This window comes from Solanum verrucosum, unplaced genomic scaffold (assembly GCF_900185275.1).
Source record: "Solanum verrucosum unplaced genomic scaffold, falcon-dt-bn FXZP01000261.1, whole genome shotgun sequence".
Classification (NCBI taxonomy): domain Eukaryota; kingdom Viridiplantae; phylum Streptophyta; class Magnoliopsida; order Solanales; family Solanaceae; genus Solanum; species Solanum verrucosum.
In genome coordinates this window covers 14603371-14622024 of record NW_026019969.1, presented here as the reverse complement: position 1 = coordinate 14622024, position 18654 = coordinate 14603371, and the positions used below count along the sequence as shown (strand labels likewise).

At 31.5% G+C, this 18654-nt stretch overlaps 1 protein-coding gene across 1 annotated transcript; it reads left to right on the top strand.

Moving 5' to 3' along the window:
* The first annotated feature begins 11351 nt into the window (after positions 1-11351).
* Positions 11352-16818, top strand: LOC125816476 (DNA replication licensing factor MCM4). Its single transcript, XM_049496087.1, has 18 exons — positions 11352-11480; positions 11570-12220; positions 12309-12437; positions 12519-12600; positions 13390-13522; positions 13630-13701; positions 13831-13950; positions 14031-14144; positions 14302-14514; positions 14605-14703; positions 14836-14996; positions 15156-15252; positions 15343-15504; positions 15646-15726; positions 15808-15886; positions 16158-16294; positions 16385-16438; positions 16530-16818. The coding sequence occupies exons 1-18, from the start codon at positions 11444-11446 to the stop codon at positions 16602-16604; spliced, it is 2496 nt and encodes an 831-aa protein (XP_049352044.1). The 5' UTR covers positions 11352-11443; the 3' UTR covers positions 16605-16818.
* Positions 16819-18654: the final 1836 nt, after the last annotated feature.

The following is an 18654-nucleotide window of genomic DNA, read 5'->3' as shown; positions in this document are numbered from 1 at the left end:
CATATGTAACAATAAAGTTAAAATAGAAAATGTAGTGACACCCTTCTTAGTAATAGATACTTATTTATTCTTATCAATTTTTTCTGACAGTTTTGGTTATATTTTTCTTTCAAATAGTTGTTGCCTCGATTTTTATTTATATTTTAGCATTTATTTTTAATTTTAAAAGATTGGAAATTTTATGTTAAAATTTTATAAAATATAAAAAATGATTTATTTAACTTTTATCATCACCAATACTACTAATTTATTTCACTTCTTTCCTTAATCTTCATCTCATCATTAATGTTATTTATATAATTTCTTAAATCACTTATTTTTTCTTTTTTAACTCTTTTATTTTCTTTTTTTACTCTTTTATATATATAAAATTGGATATGTAAATGATGTACATTTCTTAGACGCTAAGATTACTATTTATCTAATTTCACAAATTTTTGGGTTCTTTTGTCATACTAAATACGATATGTTTTATTATAATTACATTCAATATAGTAAGTAATATGTTCTAGGAATTAAAAGAAAATTATCATTTCAGAAAAATAAAGGTTAAATTATAATTTTATTACGATTAAGGAAAGATAAAAAATATTATTTCAATATTCCATAACCACATTCATTACATTAGAAATTAATTGAATATAGCTGTAAATGGAAAATGAATCACCATTTAAGGAAAACAAATGTTTGCAAAACCATAATAATTAAGGAGAGAGTAAGATATTATTTTAATATCCTAATTCAGAACTTTTGATCTACTACTCAATTAAAAAGAAAATGCATTTAATAAATTAAAAGGTTATTAGTTTAATATTTTTTTTCTCATTCTACTAATTCACGATTTTATTTATTTTTAACATTTATTTTTAGTTTTAATAGATTGGAAATTTTATGTTAAAAATTTATAAAATATAAAAAATGATTTATTTAAATTTTATCATCATCAATACTACTAATTTATTTCACTTCTTTCCATAATGTTCATCTCATCATTAATGTTATTCATATAATTTTCTTAAATCACTTATTTTTTTCTTTTTTAACTCTTTTATTTTCTTTTTTACTCTTTTATATATATAAAATTGGATATGTAAATGATGATGTGACGTTTCTTAGAAGCTAAGCTTACTATTTATCTAATTTCACAATTTTTTGGGTTATTTTATCATACTAAATACTATATGTTTTATTATAATTACATTCAATATAGAAGCAATATGTTCTCTGAATTAAAAGAAAATTATCATTTCAGAAAATAAAGATTAAATTATAATTTTATTATGATTAAGGGAAGATAAAGATATTATTTCAATATCTCAATCCCATAACCACATTCAATACATTAGAAATTAATTGAATATAGCTGTAAATGGGAAATGAATCACCATTTAAGGAAAATAAATATTTGTAATACCATAATAATTAAGGAGAGAGTAGAATATCATTTTAAAATCCTAATTCGGAACTTTTGATCTACTACTCAATTAAAAAGAAAATGCATTTAATAATATCAAAAAGTTATTAGTTTAATATTTTTTTTCTTATTCTACTAATTCAATTCAATCAAACTTAATTTTAAAGATAAAACAACAACTCTATTTTAATTTTTATCAATATATTTCAAAAAAAAATTATCGTGAAAAAGTTTTTCTTGCACCTTATTTTGATTTTTATACTATTTTTATTTTTTGTGTCATTTTTCAATGATTTCTTATTTCAATTTACAACTTAATGTTTATTCTTAAATTCTGATGGTACAAATTAAGGTGGAGTAGAATATAATAAATGATGATTCTTCTACTATATAAGAAGATATAACGAAATTGAAAGAGTGAAGTTTTTTTTTAAAAATGGATAGGAAGCTCTATTAAGGTATTATTACGTCATTATTCAATATATTTTTTAATATAAATTTCACTTGTTGATGCATTTGTTTAGTATTATAGTGTTATTTCACATTATGAGATATTTCTTAGACATTTAAGGAGAATGGAACACCGAAATATATATTGTATATTAAAGGATCAACTTCATGCAATGGAAGAATTTGTTATTAGCAATTTCTTAGACATTTACGGAAAATGGAACACCGAAATATATATTGTATATTAAAGGATCAACTTCATGCAATGGAAGAATTTGTTATTAGCAAATATATTTTAACTTATTTGATAAAAAAAATTATTCTTCCTTATTTAATAGATGTAAATTTTGTCAAGCTTTATTTTTTTCACAATCTTCACATTATTAAAACAAACAATAATATTACGATTAAACAACAGAGTAAATATAAAATTAATCAAAAATATTTAATTTTTAATGATCACGCGAAACGCGGCCAAGTTCTCTAGTGATACAATAAACAAGGAAATCAGAAGCTACAAATATACAATTGTCCAATAATGTGGTGTTGGTTTTTGAATGTATTAGATAATGCACAATATTAGATTCACAATTTGATCTGCAAATGGAGTCGGGTGTACTATTTATGTTTTCAATACTAACGTGAAGGAGCAGAAGTAACGTGAGAGGTAATGGAGTAGTCAAGTGCAAATACCATATAAAAGTGATAGTCCTAAACGGAGCCACTACTTGAAGCAGTTGAATAAAGCTCTTCCCGCTTGGCAAAGCTGGTGTTTGGCATCTCTCTGATTTTTCTTCAATTATTGATTGCAGTGTTCATCCTTCTCTTGCTCACTTATATATAATGGTAATATTAGTGCGAGTTGAATCTAAATGCTTCGTCAGCATCTGAAAATGAAGGACACAATACATATTGAATAAGTTGAAAATAGAGAATCGACATGATTGAAGAACTTTATCAACATATTGAAACAATACTTTCCAAGAATTTAAAAGTCAGCCAATGAATTTTAATTTAAAGTGAAAAGAAGCCTAAGAGGGAAAGAAGATGTTTCATCTTCACATGAGCAACTATGAACTCCAAACGCAAAAGTCCACTGTAATAAAGTTCAAATTTGCATAAAGCTTGTAAATGATTGTGATATTGTCTGCCATGATTGTAAGGTTTTTCTCGAAAGACCTCACACCATTAGGAGAATCTACATCTTATGTAGTTTCCAATCTTTTCTTGAGAGATACATTAGCTCTCTGGATTTAGTCCAATAATGTGTCAACACAACCATAATGAACATAAAAAGATATTGATTTTGTGGCTCTTAGTAAATATAACTAATCACAACAACCCTCTATATCTTAATCCCTACTCTTGATTTTCCCATTTGTAAGCATGTAACGAAAAAGCGAATGAGTTTTTTATTTTCCATTGCCCTGTTTTGCTCCATTTTACAATGATCCATCACTACACATCCCTTCAAATTTGCTTGTTCTTTTTGATAATAATCACCCCACACTACAAAAATCATGTAAAAATCAAATGTATAAGTGAGGAACAATATCTGTAGGGAAAAGAAATGAAAAAGTCTTTTAGTTGGTTCGAACATACTATCAAACACCTTTGTTGCACCAATTCTTAAATTAAGTTAACCATGCAATATAAATTTTAACGATATAACACATAATTTGCCACACATCTCATAAGATTGCGCCTGAATATCTCAATTCAAACATGAATATTGAATAAGTATATCAAAAAAATTGGTACATGCACCAAAAATCCAATACAAAACAACCCAAAAGAACAAGTGACGATTACAGATAATGAGAGTGCAATAACTAAAGAAAGATTGCTTTAAAACCTCAAAAAACATAAATAGCTCACAATTTGAACAATAAATTTCTTAATATCAGATGAAGAACGATGAAATTTGAGAACCATTAAAAAAAAAGTTGTATAGTTTTAGAGAGAGAAATTATGTAAAATTAGAAATCAATTGAAGAAAACATTTGTATGCAAATAAAGGAAACAAAATTTAGTGAAAATTTACATGTGGTTTGATGAGAAAGAAGTACAATACACGTGCAGACTTGCTATCACAGTAAATATAAAAAGATGTTTAATGACCAATCAAACTCGTCCAAGTTTATAGTACAACTGATAATGTTGTTGGTACAATTCTTACTTGCAGTGTTCGTCCTCAAAAGTCTCATTTCTATATAGGAGTAATAATATTCTTCTGTTAGTTCTAGCTAGCAAATGGCCTGGTGGTAAAGATAACGAAGTTTTATTTCTATTCGAGTTAAATTTAAAGTGTGGTAAAATGGTAAATAAATACCAGCTAAAGAACCCAACCCTACCAATAATTTATCAAATCTTGATTGAAGAGGATATTGGTTGTTTAAGAAGAGTGAGTCGTTGATTTCTTATAATCATTTTTTTTTCTTTCTATTGTTGATAACTCTTGTTCCCCACCTTTTAGCGGTAGGGCTCTAGCTTCTATGTATTAAAATTAGAATACCCTTTGTAAAATAGATATTAGAAGGTCTGAGTCTTGAAATAGAGTTTTTCCGATAGCTAGGGAGCTTGGGAACTTTCTGTTGTCGATTCAGTGGATTTCGAACCCTCAATGCTAGAAGGGGAAAAAATTTAATTTAATTGGCCACAGAAAGTGTATCTAATTTTTTATTTCTAGCTATTATTACTCACGAGAGTTGAATGCATGCCTGTTAAATTTCTTTAAGGTGAAAACTACTCCACAACTAATGGTGGGGATTTGGCATGACCCCAAAAATTTATCCTTGTGTAAGCTGTAATTTAGCTTGTTATTACAAGTTACATATCATATTTCATCAGGTTACAAATTGATTAATTATTGCACGTTGTTGTTCATATACAATTGTCTTTATGACTTTACAGGTTCAACAAAATTCAGTAATTTTATCTTAAATCCTGCATTGATGTAAAAAAAAATATTTATTATGTCCGAATAATCTATCAGAACTAATAAGAAGGAAATGATTATGATCCAAATAATTAACTTGAGGGATAAGTACTGCATTGTAAGTTTTTTACTACTTCACAGTGTGCTCTCCTTTTTGTTCAGTTACATTTGTGACAATGTTATTAAGAGCCTGTTTTGACTGACTTATTGTGTTTGACTTATTTTTTGCTATATTGACTTAAAATAAGTGCTTAAAAGTACCAAAAACAAGTCAATCCAAATATGCTATAAAACCTCCCAACGTTGTGCTTTAATTTGTGCCCCCCTGCCCCTCCCCTCCCCCCCAAAAAAAAAAACAATGTGGCTCATAGGCCATGAGGGATAACTTGTAAAAATCAATCTTCACGTACTCTTCATGTACGTACGCAAACAATTTTTCAAATATCTCATGAATATAATCTGCTTTCAGAAAAAGGAATAGTGTTTTTGATCTGGTATTGTTGCTTATCCATATGCATAATTGGTGGAATACAATATATTTTTTCGACAATAAATGTGTAAATTAACTTCCTTTGACAAGGACAACTCCGCTTATGTCCATATGGTAGCAAAAGACAGAATAATTAGTGCTCGAACCCGTTTGGACGAAAAACTTGTTTTCCTCTTGTGTTGGTAGCCGATAGCAGGTAGCAGTGTTTCCTCTGTAATGAGCTATATTGGAATATACAGTGTCAATCAGAATTAATCGGGTCAATAAATATTTAATACAAATTATTATATGAAAAAAAGATGGGATGACAACGCATCTGAACAGGTTTTTTTATTCGTTCTCTTCTAGATATAAGGTTATTATAAGTCAATTAACCTGTTGAATACAAAAGTGATACAGAATAATTAGCTTCTTCAATGAGTTATTTGTTAAATGGTCATTAATTTGTTAGCCTCTTAAACATAAATAAAACCAGGAATTTTTGGGATACTATGTGATTAAATAAAGTAAAAAATGTGAGCTAGCTACCAAGCTTGCTTTGATAGGAAAACTAAACAAACTTTTAAAATTATCTCTAAGTCGGTTTGCGTGTATCAATTAATACAAGTGAAGCAAAGCATCAAGAATCATTAGAGTTCAAGTTGTAATTGAACTCAACAAGTTATTAATTGAGCAAAAACAAAGGATAAAAAGTTAAATGCACCAACTGTGTCAATGCAAGAAAATGTCGTAAAGGTTTACGGCTTTGGATGGTACTTTTCCACGGATAAGCGAATTGTGTTTGAGTAATAGTTGATGAAATATCTAACTCACGCACGTCCTGTTGAAATTTGACTTGTCGATTATAAGAGATTTTTGACAAGTTCTTTGTCGGAAATGTTCTAGCAATTTGTTTTTCATATCTTCAAAAATATCAATTAATGTCTGTACAAAGAATTACATACCACTATCTTTCTAAGTGCTCTGACAATATAAAAAAAAAGTAAGTTATCAATGCATAATTCATAAACCTTGTAAGCGCATCGAGTGGGAGTATGTCAAAATCATCAGACGTTTGTACTGCAACCTCAAACAATCGCTCATTATCTAACGAGTTCCTCTCTATTTAACGAATGCTCATTACCACGAATTCAAATCTTAATTATCTCCTAAATTCTAACAAGAGATCCCTTCTAACAACCTCTCCTAATCTGTCTACTATTATTTGTTAAAAAATAAAACAGAAGCCCAATGGACTAGGACTACTTTACATACGGGATACGGCTTCAAGAATGTGATCTTACATAAATCCCACTACTCTGGGTTCTAATTTTTAGAATTTTTGATAGTTTGTAATATTACTTTTTATACCATAATTTGGCCCCGAGATATATACATGTATCATTAATGGCGAGATACATGTATCCAATAGTTTTTAAATTCGAAATACACAATTTATTAATTTGAATTAAAGGGGTGTGACTTATTTCCTCAATTAAAGAATTAATTGTTGGCTAATTGACAACTCAACAGATTTACAGGATCCTTGGATATCAATTCTAACAAGTTTTCCTAAAATAACGATATCATAAACTCAAGTAATTTTGTTATTGTATTCTTCATCTTCTTCATCAGTTCCTTCTTTTGTATCTGAAAGTTTCGAGTTTTTTTTCCCCAAATGGTCAATCATAGTATTGTTGAGGCATTTCCTTACAATTGTTCGTCTGAATCCTACGCCAACTTCTAGAATGTGGATGGTGCATCTCACCGTTAATGACATGTGTATCTCGAGCATGTATCTCGCAGCCTAATTTGTAAAAGTTAATACAATTGAACTTTATAGTAATATGAACTCTATCTCAGATACATGTATCTCAGCTTTAAAAACTGTTGGATACATGTATCTCACCATTAATGATACATGTATCTAGCAGCCTTATTTGTAAAGGTTTATACAATCGAACTTTAGAGAAATATGCATCTAGTATTAATTTGATATGTCAAATATCAATTTCATACATTATATCCAAAAACATGTATCTCGAATACATTGTAAGTAGATACATAAATCCAAAAACATGTATCTCGTCATTCTTCTTCTTGTCAAATTTCTCACTCATCTTCGCTTGCTGGTAATACAAAACTATCATGTATGGATTAGCGATATTGAAGTCGAAGAGATTATCGACTATGATTTTTGCATCATATATATCCTTAGTTGTGCCGATACGAATATGCCTTATAGCACCGTACTTATCAAAAATATAGTACATCTCCTCGCTCATGATGTTGAACGGAAGGTTTCGAACGCATAATACCCTGTTAACCTTCGACAGTAGTCGAGTATTACCCTTTCGGAGACTTAACATCGCCATAGTTTCGCCGGAATAAGAGTGAAAAATTTTAGCCTCTTTTACTTAATAGTCTCGCCGGAAGATGAACAAGGATCAATTTTGATATTAAGAGGATGAAGGAAGGAAGAGAAATGGTGGAGGACGTGAGGGATTAGAGATATTGTTGGAGTAGAGGATTGACAGAGGAAAACAATTGATGAGAGAGGAAAAATATTAATTGCAATTAGACCATTAATTTTGGTGTTTAAATGTAAAGATAATTAATCAATCCTAGTTATAAGAGATTTGTTTACCTAATTGTATCTTTTAAAATATATGATATAAAATATTAAAAGTGATAACATATGTAATTGTATAAAGTAGAGGTAAATTTAAGGGCAAATTACAGAAATTACATATTTTTAAGGCAAAATTATAATTTATTCCTTAAAAGTTTATAATTACAGAAATCCCTCAAATGGATACAATAATATAAGCGCTGATACATTAATCTGATGCACGAGATATATTAATCGTTAAGTAAGATACATTACATTTTATACATGATACAATAATTTGATGCGCGAGATACAATAATATAAGCGCGCTAATATATTAATCTGATGCGCGAGATACACTAATCTAATACGCGAAAATGAGGGATTTTGGAGATTTGTAAAACTTATAGAGGATAATGGTAATAAGTAAACTAAAAAATGGGATTTTTGTAATTTTTCCTAAATTTAATATAGGGCAAATCACATAAATATGATATATTAAGAAAATATTTACCATCTATGGCAATATAATCTTTCTAACTTAATATAACAATTTTTTGGATTAAAAAATTGTACCGCTTCGCCTCTTTCTCTGTCCTCTTTCTCTTCCTCATCTTCTTCTTTTTATTTTTCTTCTTTTCGTCTCTTTCTGTGTTATTCTCTCTTCCTCCTCTTCTTTTTTTATTCTTCTTCTTCTTCTTTTAAAATTTTCATTTAAATAATTATTCTCAAATCAATTTTTATCCATATTTCACAATTTTTATCCAAAAACACGACGAGAAGAGAAATAAAAAAATAATATTTTTTTTACAATGTCATATTCTCAAACAAAAATTTCAAATCTCTAAAATTACAACAACAAGAATTCACCATTGATGATCACTATAAAACTTCAAATTTTGAATTCATTTTATGAATCTTACGAACTCGTGATTAGTTTGGATTGGTTGATCATACAAATAATTGAAAATGCAGTTTAAAGTTTATATCTCAATTTTAAGAGGGTTCAGTTAAGTTTATAACTGATTTTAGGAGAAATATAAGATTGAAACTCAAAAAAGGTAAAGTTTATGGAATTATATCGCAATTGTATTAAAGTTGAATTAGATATGTTTTATAATTGTATTAAAATAATGAACAGTATATTTATAATACATATTGCAAACTTTACTCTCTTCTTAGTGAGACCAACCAAATGATTTAGGTAACACACTTAATAATACATTTATAATACATGCACACTACATTTTTAATATATATTGCAAACATCACTCATGTTCTTAGTGATACAAACCAAAATAATTTATAACACATATAATACATGTTTTATTCATGAATAATACAAGTTTAATTCAGTCTATAGATTATTGTCTTGTCTTTCGTTAGTTACGTTTTTCATTTATTCTTAATTTTCTCTTCTAATTCAACTTTAATATTGTGTATACACTTTTAATGCAAATTTAATTCATTTTGTAGTTTATTATATGTTACTATTAGATTACTTGTTTAATTCATTTTTTATATAAGTTTAATTCACTTTGTAGATCATTGGCTGCTCTTTCATTAGTTAATTTTTTTATTCGTGCTTAATTCTCTCTTCTAATTCAATTTTAATATTTGTGTAATACACTTTTAATACAAGTTAATTCATTTTGCAGTTTATTGGTTGATTTGTTACGATTGAATTACTTGATTATTTCATTATTGATACAAGTTTTATTTAGTTTACAAATCACATAATGCTCTTTAGTTTGCTACATTTTGCATTCATGTTTAATTCGCTTCTAATTCAACTTTAATATGTGTGTAATACATTTTTAATTCAATTTTAATTCATTCGGCAGTTTATTATGTTTCTTCATTTGTTATGATTAGATTACTTGTCTGCTCTTTCGTTTGCGATTAGTTTGGATAGGTTGTTCCTACAAATAATTGAAAATATCTTTTGGAGTTTATATCTCAATTTTAAGAGGGTTTGATTAAGTTTAGAATTGATTATAGGAGAAATACTAGATTGAAGCACGAAAAGGATGAAGTTTATGGAACTATATCGGGTTTGTATTAAAGTTGTATTAGATATGTTTCATAATTGTATTAAAATTGTATAAAATTCATGAACAATACATCCTACATTTATAATACATATTGCAAATTTCACTCCCTTTTTAATGATACCAACTAAAACAATTTAGGTAACACACTTATAATATATGCACAATACATCTTTAATACATATTGCAAACATCACTTACGTTCTTAGTGATACAAATCCAAAATAATTTATTAGACACATATAATACATCTTTTATTCATGAATACTACAAATTTAATTCAGTTTATAGATCGGTGTCTTGTCTTTCGTTAGTTATGTTTTTCATTCATTCTTAATTTTCTCTTCTAATTCAACTTTAATATCGTGTAATACAATTTTGAAGCAAATTTAATTTATTTACTTGTTTAATATTTGTGTAATACACTGTTAAATACAATTTTAATTCATTTTGTAATTTATTGATTTGTTACGATTGAATTACTTGTGAAATTCATTGTTGATACAAATTCATTCAGTTTACATAGAATGCTATTTGATTTGCTACATTTTGCATTCATATTTAATTCTCTACTAATTCAACTTTAATATTTGTGGAATACATTTTTAATGTAAATTTAATTCATTTTGCAATTTATTATGTCTTTTCATTTGTTACGATTAGATTACTTGCCTAATTAATTAATTATTGATACAAATTTTATTTAGTCTACGAATCATTAACTACTCTACAAAAGAAAATAGAGAGAGAGAAAGGGAATAAAAGTAAGAGAAAGAGCAACAAAAAAAAACAGCAAAAAGAAAAACAAAAGAGAAAGAACAACATAAAAAATAAATAAAAAGGGAGAAAGAGCGAGAGAGAAAAGGGAGAAAGAGGCAAGAGAGAGACAAATCTAATAAAATATATAGTATTGTTATATATTGCTATAAATGGTAATGACTAAAGAGTATTATTAAAATAAGTAATTATTTTTTAAAAGGGATTCACTCAAGTAATTAGCCCTTTAATATATACGGTAGCTATGTATGTCTGGTTAGTTTCCCTACAATGGGGTATAATGGGCCCAGTCCATTTTCAGCAAACAATAGAACCACAGAATCAAAAAGCCCAGGCCCAATCGAAAGCCCATAACTTACTCGACCTCATGAAGCGAATTGGCACCAAAAGGCACTGCATTTTCCCGCCTAAGATGTCCAATATAATAGGCCCATTCCATTTTCAGGCCCAAACGAAAGCCCATAACTTTCAATACCCAATATAATGGGCCCTGTCCATTTTCGGCAAACTATAGGACCACAGAATTAAGAAGCCCAGGCCCAATCGAAAGCCCATAACTTACTCGACCTCATTAAGCGAATTGGCGCCAAAAGGCATTGCATTTTCCCGCCAAAGATATCCATCACATTTTCATTGAAGCCTCCCGCCACAGATCAAGCCCTAACAATTTCTTTTTTCAATCCCAATCTGCAATCCTTACAGCTACATCCGAGAAAGTTCCGGCGAACTGAGGATGGCTTCCGACTCATCTCCGGTCAACGCTCGCGGCGGTAAGTGCACTGCATCTCTTTTGTCATCTGCTCGTATGTTTAGTATTTTTCTAAGTAGAAGTTTCTTAGAAACAATTTGAAATGTACAGGTCCATCTACACCAGAAGATTCCATTTCAAGTCCAATTGGCAACACTTACTCTTCTCCCGGCGACTCTGCTCGCCGGAAGCGTGGCCGCCGCTCGGCCTCATCGACACCAGTAGCACCGTCAAATCGGCGATTCACAACTCCTGAGGCAACACCAACACCGTCGAGTACTAATCCTCGCCGAGGCGGAAGAAGAGCATCCTCCAACACCCCTACTAGTGCCGCTACTCCATCCTATGCCTCTGATGTTCCGCCTTCCTCAGAAGGCGGGGAAGGTGATGATGCCGATGATACCCCACCTATGTATGTGTGGGGCACAAACATCAGCGTGCAAGATGTAAACGCTGCAATTCTTAGGTTTTTGAGGAATTTCCGGGAGGATCCTTCTCAAACTGAGGGGAAATACATGAGGGCAGTTCATAATGTAATTGAAATGGAAGGCGACTCACTCGATGTTGATGCGCATGATGTGTTCGACTATGATGGTGATTTGTATACCAAAATGGTCAGATTCCCACTTGAGGTTCTAGCAATTTTTGATATTGTCTTAATGGACATGGTTAGCAGAATTAACCCACTATTTGAGAAGCACATACAAGCTAGAATTTTCAATCTTAAGACGTCCACTTCAATGAGAAATCTCAATCCATCTGGTTAGTTGCATTCTAGTATGATATATTTTTCTTTTCAGGATGTATGATGATACCTGGAGCTATATTAATTTGTATTCTCTTCTGTCAGATATTGAGAAGATGGTGTCACTCAAAGGGATGATTATCCGTTGTAGTGCAATTATTCCAGAGATAAGAGAAGCAATATTTAGATGTCTTGTTTGTGGATATTACTCTGACCCCATTGTTGTAGACAGAGGTTAGTTGACTAGGTGGAATTTATTACCTTTTGTCCTTTATAAATTCTGGTCTCTATGTGCTAATACTTGACAGTTATCAGGAAGAATTAGTGAGCCGACAATATGCGGCAAGCAAGAATGTCTGGCAAGGAACTCAATGACTCTGGTTCACAATAGATGCAGGTAAACATGACTACCTTTATATCCTGATTGATCCTACTTGTATACGGTTGATCATACTTGTATATAAGGTGGTGATTGATTTTTTGGTCCTTATTTGATTAGCTGAAGCCAATATTTGAAAATTTATTCCCATCTCTCCTTAATTGAGGAGCTGAAGTAGTTGCACTTGTTCTCAGTAATACTCAATTATCCACAAAGTTTGAGTAGTTATTTATATACACTTGGTATAACAGAGTTTTTATCTGTTGTTTGTGTCCCAATCCACAAAAATTACTACTTGTGATTTCTGATGAGCAATTTATTTAATTTGTTCTCTAGTGCTGAAAGAGGCATACGTGTTGGTTGATGTAACAAATTTGTTGCTAATTATTATTGAAAGATAGAAGCATTACACTTGGATCCTGGGAATAGTGCAGGAGGAGAGATTGACTTCCAAACTACAACACCATGTCCAATTAAGATCTACCAACTATTTCTGATGATTCCTTATCACCAATTCATGGCAGTGATTGATGACCTTTCACACTTTATTGTCCTCTACACCTTCAACATATCTCAGCTTGACTTGAGGCATCTAGCTTGACATCCTTGCACTTTAGTCAAGGATTTGGACTTTTGATCTAGTTGTTGTGATTACTAGTTTGATTGCATTCTCGAATAATGTACCCTGAATGTTGGCTAACCTTATTATTAGCCTTCAGCATTTTAAGTGAGATTTCCTTTAAATATATGTTTTCCCATACACTCAATTTATTGCAATTTTATTCAACTTGGTCTTCGTCGACACAGGTTTGCTGATAAACAAATTGTGAGAGTTCAAGAAACACCAGATGAGATCCCTGAGGGAGGAACACCTCACACGGTAAGCTTGTTGATGCATGACAAGCTGGTGGATGTGGGGAAGCCAGGTGACAGAGTTGAAGTAAGATTTCATGTCATATATTGTTTCTTGTTGATTGTGTATATAAGTCCAACATTCAGTTCCTGTTTTTTAATGTTAATACTTCAATGGTTATTTTGGTTGGTTAGGTCACTGGAATTTATAGGGCTATGAGTGTCAGAATCGGGTCAGCACATAGGACTGTAAAATCATTGTTCAAGGTATGTCTCCCTATGCGGTTGCTTAGAGTAGTTTGAAAATTAGGCAGTCTGCCAATCTAAAAACCCATCACATATTCAAATTAGACTCTATCAATATGCAGAAACTGATTGGACATCTTTTTATTCCAGACTTACATTGATTGTCTTCATCTTAAGAAGACTGACAAGTCAAGAATGCATGCAGAGGATCCAATGGAAATTGAAAATGGTGTTGTTGGAAATGATGAGCCTCTTGATCATGAAGAAAAGGTTACTCTTATTCAACCTTCTTCTTGGAGGATAAGAGTGATCCAAGTTTTGTTAATGAAAGGTTGTTTTTGAAATGACAGGTGGAGAAATTAAAAGAACTATCTAAACAGCCTGATATCTATGAAAGGCTGACCAAGTCCTTGGCACCAAACATATGGGAGTTGGATGATGTAAAGAAAGGCCTTCTTTGCCAGGTACCACAACAGTCCATCTTTTGTGCTCTGATTGCTTGTGCTTTTAAATGAACATAATTTATTTGATTTTTCCCTAAATATTTATCTTGATACTGATGGTTAAATTGGGTTTGAGGCGTAGTTGTTTTATATTGATTGTTAAGTGCTCTCCATGTAGCTCTTTGGCGGAAATGCATTGACCTTGCCGTCTGGGGCAAGCTTCCGTGGTGATATCAACATTCTTCTTGTTGGTGATCCGGGGACCAGCAAATCACAACTGCTCCAATATATTCACAAACTGTCTCCTCGTGGTATATACACAAGTGGACGAGGAAGTTCAGCTGTGGGATTGACTGCTTATGTAGCCAAAGATCCCGAGACTGGTGAAACTGTATGATAACTGCTTATTGCTCTTTTGATTGGACTTTTGGCAACATTAATTTGCAACTGCCAAAATTTGATTCAACAATTTACTTCACAGGTCCTTGAGAGTGGTGCCTTGGTCCTGAGTGACAGAGGGATCTGCTGTATCGATGAGTTTGACAAAATGTCTGACAGTGCCAGGAGCATGTTACATGAGGTGAGACTCCAAGCTCCTATTTCTTCCTAAATATTTAAGCATATTTTGATTTAAAAGATCAAAATAACAGTATATGCCATCATAGCAAGTTAAAATGTTTTTTAATCATCTTTTTCGTTGATTTCTCTTTAGGTGATGGAGCAACAAACTGTTTCAATTGCAAAGGCTGGAATTATCGCTTCGCTTAATGCTAGAACTTCAGTATTGGCATGTGCAAATCCAATTGGCTCCCGTTACAATCCCCGATTATCTGTCATTGATAATATACACCTTCCACCTACCCTGCTGTCTAGGTATAATTGTGCAAAAACTGCTAACATGCAGTAGTTTGATTTCTCATCTGTTTCTTTTAGCATAATGCTGCTGACTGTTGATCTACATCCGGAATTGGATACCAGCCACTTGGTGCTTGAACTGGTGGCATCTCTGACTAATCTTTGTGTGTTTTCCAGATTTGATTTGATATATTTAATTCTAGACAAAGCGGATGAGCAGACCGACAGGCGCCTTGCAAAGCACATAGTTGCTTTACACTTTGAGAATCCTGAGGTTGGTTGATTTGTTTCAGTAAACTATCCAATTCAGTACCTTGGTAAAGAGTATTACTTAGCTGTTTAACTTAATTTTCCATCTCTGCAGAACTCTGAGCAAGAAGTGATTGACCTTCCAACATTAGCTTCATACTTGAGCTATGCTCGAAAACATATACATCCACAATTATCTGATGAAGCAGCTGAAGAATTGACTAGAGGTTATGTGGAGATGAGAAGAAGAGGGAATTTCCCCGGCAGCAGTAAAAAGGTCTATTTTTTAATCAATCAAGTTATAAGTTTCATTGTCATATTTTTATTCTGAAAGATACTGTGCAGATTATTATATTGCACTTTTCAAATAATCCCCATAAGTACTACCACCTGGTATTTGATATGTAATCTTTTACAGGTGATTACAGCCACACCAAGGCAGCTAGAGAGTTTAATACGTCTAGGTGAAGGTCTTGCTCGGATTCGTTTTTCAGAAAAGGTTGGCATATCTTTCCTAGTGCTTGTCCTTTTTTTTTTTGGACTTCGCCTCATGAAGATGCTATTGCCACTTCATGTGCAGGTGGAGAAAAGAGATGTAGTGGAGGCTTTTCGACTTCTAGAAGTTGCATTGCAGCAGTCTGCAACTGACCATGCTACAGGTGTAACTTGGAATTCCCTTTTTATAGTCTACACTAATCGTTGTCTTCACATCTAGAAATATCTTAGGACAATGAATCATCACACTAATTTGAGTATCTGGTGACATCTATTTTTGCAACCTGCGTAGACACGTAGTTTGTGAAGCATTTTTCTTATTGCTCTATTTAATAAACTCAAATGTTACCTCTTTCTTATCATGTTCAATTGCTAACTCATTTCTAATATTGTCACCTAGTTGAAGTATTCTGAGCACTTGTATTCTTTGAGCAGGAACCATTGACATGGATCTCATCACAACTGGAGTATCTGCAAGTGAAAGGATGAGAAGGGAGAATTTGGTGTCAACCACCCGCAACATAATTATGGAGAAGATGCAGCTTGGGGGACCATCAACTCGTTTGCTAGAGGTGTGAAACTTGTTGAAATTATACTTTAATAGCATTTCGGGGTGACTGAAAAGAAATTCAGTACTGACTTGTGCTTACTTCAATGTATAGTTACTGGAAGACGTCAAGAAGCAAAGTTCTGGTGGTGAAGTCCACCTAGCAGATGTAAATTTCTCTCACTCAACTCTCTCTCTCTCTCTGTGCACTTTTGATTGAGAAGTCATCTGATGTTTTTTCCCTCTTGGTGTTGCATCAGCTGCGAAATGCACTGGCTACCCTCGCAACCGAAGGACTGGTTGTTGTTCATGGAGACACTGTGAAGAGAATATGATGAGAGGAGTGCTCAGGAAACTTAGGTTGATATGCACATTGGCATTATTTGCTAGAGCACTCACAAGCTCTTGGCCATATCCGCGGTCTACTTCACTGTGCCCTTTGAAACAGTTAGCCATATTGTAAGAGCAACGTGTATGACTTTGCAATGTAGTGTTTTTGTCTTTGAACTTGATCTTTAATTAAGAGCTTGGGTTAAGTTGAAACCTGAATCTGTATATTAGAAATTAGATGATAGGTTACGTGCACAACATCGCTGGTTTTGGCGTATATCTGTTGAGAGTTGACGAAAAACATTTCATTCATAGGTTTCTTTAAACTGTCTCCAATTTATCTGTTGTTAATAGTCCAAATCAACCCATGTAGCTCACCCAAATTTAGAGACTTGAATCTCTAACCCAAGTCTTCAGACTCTTTACAACGTTTGGAATCTGGAAAGAGAGGAAGACTGAATTTCCTCTAGCACGCTTGGAATCGACGTTTTGTTAAAAGTGCAACTCTTTATTTAGTCATAAAAGTTGGCTTACCTATGGTAATTTCCATCCACAATGTTCTTTTTCTTTTCTGAATAGGTATGATATGAAGTCGAAAAACAGACTAGGGGGAATATAGGTAGAAATATTATCAACAAATTGATGTGGCTGGAGGGACACTTGGAACGTGCAAGTTTGTTGTTTCTGTCAGTGGGTCCCATCTAAATCACGTGTTCGTTATTTGTCCACAGGTGATCCTCCTCCGGAAATTTCGTCTACAGATTTATGAGGATTATAAATATTAGCACCGTTTGTATAATTGATTTACCAAAGTATATGCTTTTTGTTAAAATAAGTCGTGATTTTCACGAGAGATTCAAAATATCATGAAATAGAGAAAAATTAACATTTACTATATGTATAAAATTAATAATTTTACTTTTGAATATTAATACTTACTCTGCTTTGCTTTATTTGTCTATTGACTTGATATAACATTATTAAAGAAAGTAAAATAGATTTTTAAATCTTGTGGTAGATAGATTTACTTGTACTTTCTTACTTCTATTTAGCTCTATCCTGATTAAAATGTGTGCGGAACGAATTAATCTCAAAATAATAAAATTATATTTTTCAAACAGATCTTATGATTCATCAGTATCGTTTGTGACTTACAAAAATCCGTGATTGATTTACCAATATTATGTTATATGAGTTTTTGCACTTGTAACTATTGGATTGGTGATGCGGATGCCTCCAACCTATTCCATGTAGCACAGAGTGGCTCCACATAATAATTACGATAATAATCTCTTTAAGTTGTTTTTTCACACGTAACTTTGACATGTTGCTCAATTCTCACTTTTAATTGTTTTTTTTTTCAAGAGCAAAAAACATGCTCCTTTCCCTTTTCCTTCATTTATTATACTAATTTAATTTTTGTACTAGTTTAATTCAGTGACTAATACTTTCTTGTTTAGTAAAAACATTAAAAATTTAAGAATATAAATTAAAATGTTCTAAGCACGGACAAAATGACACATCAATATACCTTTTGAATGTTGGACATATGTCCTAAAAATTATGTTTGATGATTTTCTGTTAATATTTTGAATTGAGATGGTTGTAGTCTTATGACACGAAGTTTATAAATTTAAATTCTAAACTCGCTATTTACTTTGAGAAATGATTCTAAATAATCTTTATGCAGTATAAGGAGGTGGATTAAAAGTAACCCTAAAAAATGGTAATATGAATGAGACCTTCTTTTTCTTTAAAATTACAGGAGTATATGGATGCATTTATAAAATTTAAGTTGAAGTAATAATTAAAGATAATAAAAGATTTGCGAGAATGAAAAGAAATTATAATTTCTTTTTACATAAATGAATAATAAAGTTATGAACTTTTATAATATGGTATGAATATTTCTTTTTTCCTTAAAAGATATAAGAGTGCATAAATGTTGGTATGAATATTTTTTTTCTCCTTAAAGTTATAAGAGTGTATAAATGTATTTATAAGAAACTTATGTTAAAGCAATAATTAAAGAGAACCGAGGGTGCGAAATAGGAA